The sequence below is a fragment of the Acyrthosiphon pisum genome, chromosome X (assembly GCF_005508785.2).
Source record: "Acyrthosiphon pisum isolate AL4f chromosome X, pea_aphid_22Mar2018_4r6ur, whole genome shotgun sequence".
In the NCBI taxonomy this organism is placed as follows: Eukaryota; Metazoa; Arthropoda; class Insecta; order Hemiptera; family Aphididae; genus Acyrthosiphon; species Acyrthosiphon pisum.
The window spans coordinates 80,815,154-80,817,770 of record NC_042493.1 but is presented as its reverse complement, the minus strand read 5'-3'; the positions used below and the strand labels follow the sequence as shown (position 1 = coordinate 80,817,770).

General features: G+C 29.4%; 1 protein-coding gene across 1 annotated transcript; it reads right to left on the bottom strand.

The window, feature by feature from the left end:
- Positions 1 to 1,025: 1,025 nt before the first annotated feature.
- LOC100575079 lies at positions 1,026 to 2,222 on the bottom strand. The gene is made up of 2 exons (XM_003241147.4): positions 1,783 to 2,222; positions 1,026 to 1,248 (listed from the first exon to the last, which is right to left on the bottom strand). Exons 1-2 carry the CDS (start codon positions 2,101 to 2,103, stop codon positions 1,069 to 1,071), a joined length of 501 nt encoding a protein of 166 aa, XP_003241195.1. The 5' UTR covers positions 2,104 to 2,222; the 3' UTR covers positions 1,026 to 1,068.
- Positions 2,223 to 2,617: the final 395 nt, after the last annotated feature.

Sequence of the window (2,617 nt, the reverse complement as noted above, 5' to 3'; positions counted from 1 at the left end):
CAAATTTAAAGAATTAATTCTAGCTTTCTATTTTTACTTTTGGCCAAACTGGTCAATGACTTCATCAGGTGTAATTTCAACATATTAACGTATTTAATAATCCATTAATACCTTAATCTTTCACTGATTTCACAAACGATGGATATTAGATAGCTAGATGGTGATTAACATCATTTTGCTCTTTTTTTTTGTTTTTTATTGAACATTTCTAGAACAGGTTTGGACATTATAACGTGGCAAAATTAAATTATAACACACACACTATATACTTTGATGCGTAGAACACAACTAAAGAATACTAACTATTATATGGTAACTACTAACTATTATACCGTACCTACATACAAAAAGATAAGATAAAGTTATCATTATTATTTATTATTGTACCTGTAACCTGTGGTCTTAACGAATAACGAGTGTAGTAATCAAATAATAAATCGTCATGCAAAGCCCTGATATCGTTTTCGTAATTTTTTTGGGTAGTGGGTACGTTATAATCGTTATAACGATACGTAACGCTGAATAGAACTAGTATTTCTCACAAGTCACAATGTAATATTTTTTTATAAAATAAGCTCAAGGGGGGGGTATTTACCCTATTACCCCCCCCCTTGAATCCGCCACTGTTTAACACACTACGCTGCACCTTATAACAAAAGAAGACTGCCCGATCTGTGAACTCTGAGATAAAGAACTGACGATTAAACACACCAGTACATCACCTCAGGATAGTTGAATGGTTGATCAATAAGCGTGAGACAGTGGTACAACCAGGATTTATTCAAGGGGGGGGGGTTCAAAAATGTATTTAAATGTTTTTTTGATCTTTTCCTGAGTATATGCATACATTTTATTTCCTTATATAAACACCCCCTTGAGTTCGCCACAAAAGTGAGAAAATAATTATTGATATTGAAAATGCTTATTGCTTCAAGAACATTTACCAGATCTCACGCCTATAACTACAATCCTCGAAAGTCTTATAACCTACCTACTTATTTTTACTATACTGCAATTTGTACATATTTTTAACAATGTATAACCACAATTTGTATTAATTAATTTAATTTAATCACATGGACATGGACAGCGTTTCTCTTTAGTTTTGCAGATAAATTCATTTTTCCATTGACGAGCCGGTGGACAATTTGGAAAAAGAGGTCTCATGCAACCTAATCTAGAACAGCAACCAGTATGTTTACATGTATCTTGTAAGCCATTGAATTTTACACATAAACATTTTTGGATCTGGAATAAAAAATTCCGATTTCTATATTGTTGAGTTTTGTATTATAATGTTGGATAGCTAGTTACATTTGATTTTTTTTATAATATATTATGCCTTAATTTCTTTTCTATTTCTTTTTAAGTTTTACATTGTATGTCAATCAATAATATTTATAATAATATAATAAAAGACAAAAGTGCACTTAAATATTCATTAAGTAATTAAGAAATCTAAGGTACACATACAAGGTATCTAATATAACCTATAGGCAGTTATACGAAATTTAGGTAATTATAATAACATTAAAAAATGTTCGAATAATCTGAAAATTAAACTTTGCTACCGAACATTATTGTTAATTTATTAATATTAAACTAATATCATATCGCTCGCCAGTAATTAATAAGTAATAACATAATATCTAAGACATTATTTTATAATGGATACAATTTTAATATATTGTTATGTTCCTAATTATAATTTATATTGAAGTGTAATTTTATTTTAACGCACCTAAATGTTATAATAAAAACATATTTTTAAATTAAACTCACTAATCTTCCTGTTTTTAAAACAAAGTCTTTCCCGTACGGTGTCAAATCATAATTGTTACATTCGCCTTTTACTGCTGTACAAAAATTGCTAATACAAGGTTTCGCTCTTTCACAACAATTGACATTGGTCAAAGGAGTCGGCTCAACGGGTGATAAAGTGCAACATTTGTAATATTGTCCAATTTCGGTTGCGTTCTTCTGTTTATCACAATCTACTTTTTTGGCGAGATCATTCGCTGTCTCTTCTCGTGTGTTAATTGATGTATTTAAATCACACGCTGGCACCGTACAACATTTTACCTTTGGTATGGTAGTACACATTTCAAGCACAATTCAAAAAATGTGTGTATAATAAAATAAAAACTAATTTAATCTGTGGTTTCAAATATATTTATAAATTTATAAATAAAATATGAATTATTAAAATATGCGTCGCTACTATATTATTTATTAGTAAGATATTGAGTAGGTTACGTTGGAAACAATGTTTAAAATAACTTAAAACTATTATGCGATATAATATAGTTTTATAGTTATTCAAATTTTAAATGGTATGAGGTAGAACACTGTTTTCAGAAACTCCCCTCTGGAACGTTCATGGTTAATACCGGTTTCAATTTTTTTCCTGTTTTGATACAGGTTTTGTTTTTTGTTTCAGTTTTTAAACGGTTTATACTGGTTTCTAAAATCGGTTTCAAGACCTGGACTTTTTACGTTCATTCTTGGTTTATTGATTTATTTGAGTCGTGGAATCCCGCTTTCTAATCGCCTTTTGTGTAAAGTAAACTTTCAAAAATGTTCAAGATACCAAATATTTTCACCAAAAAAATACCTT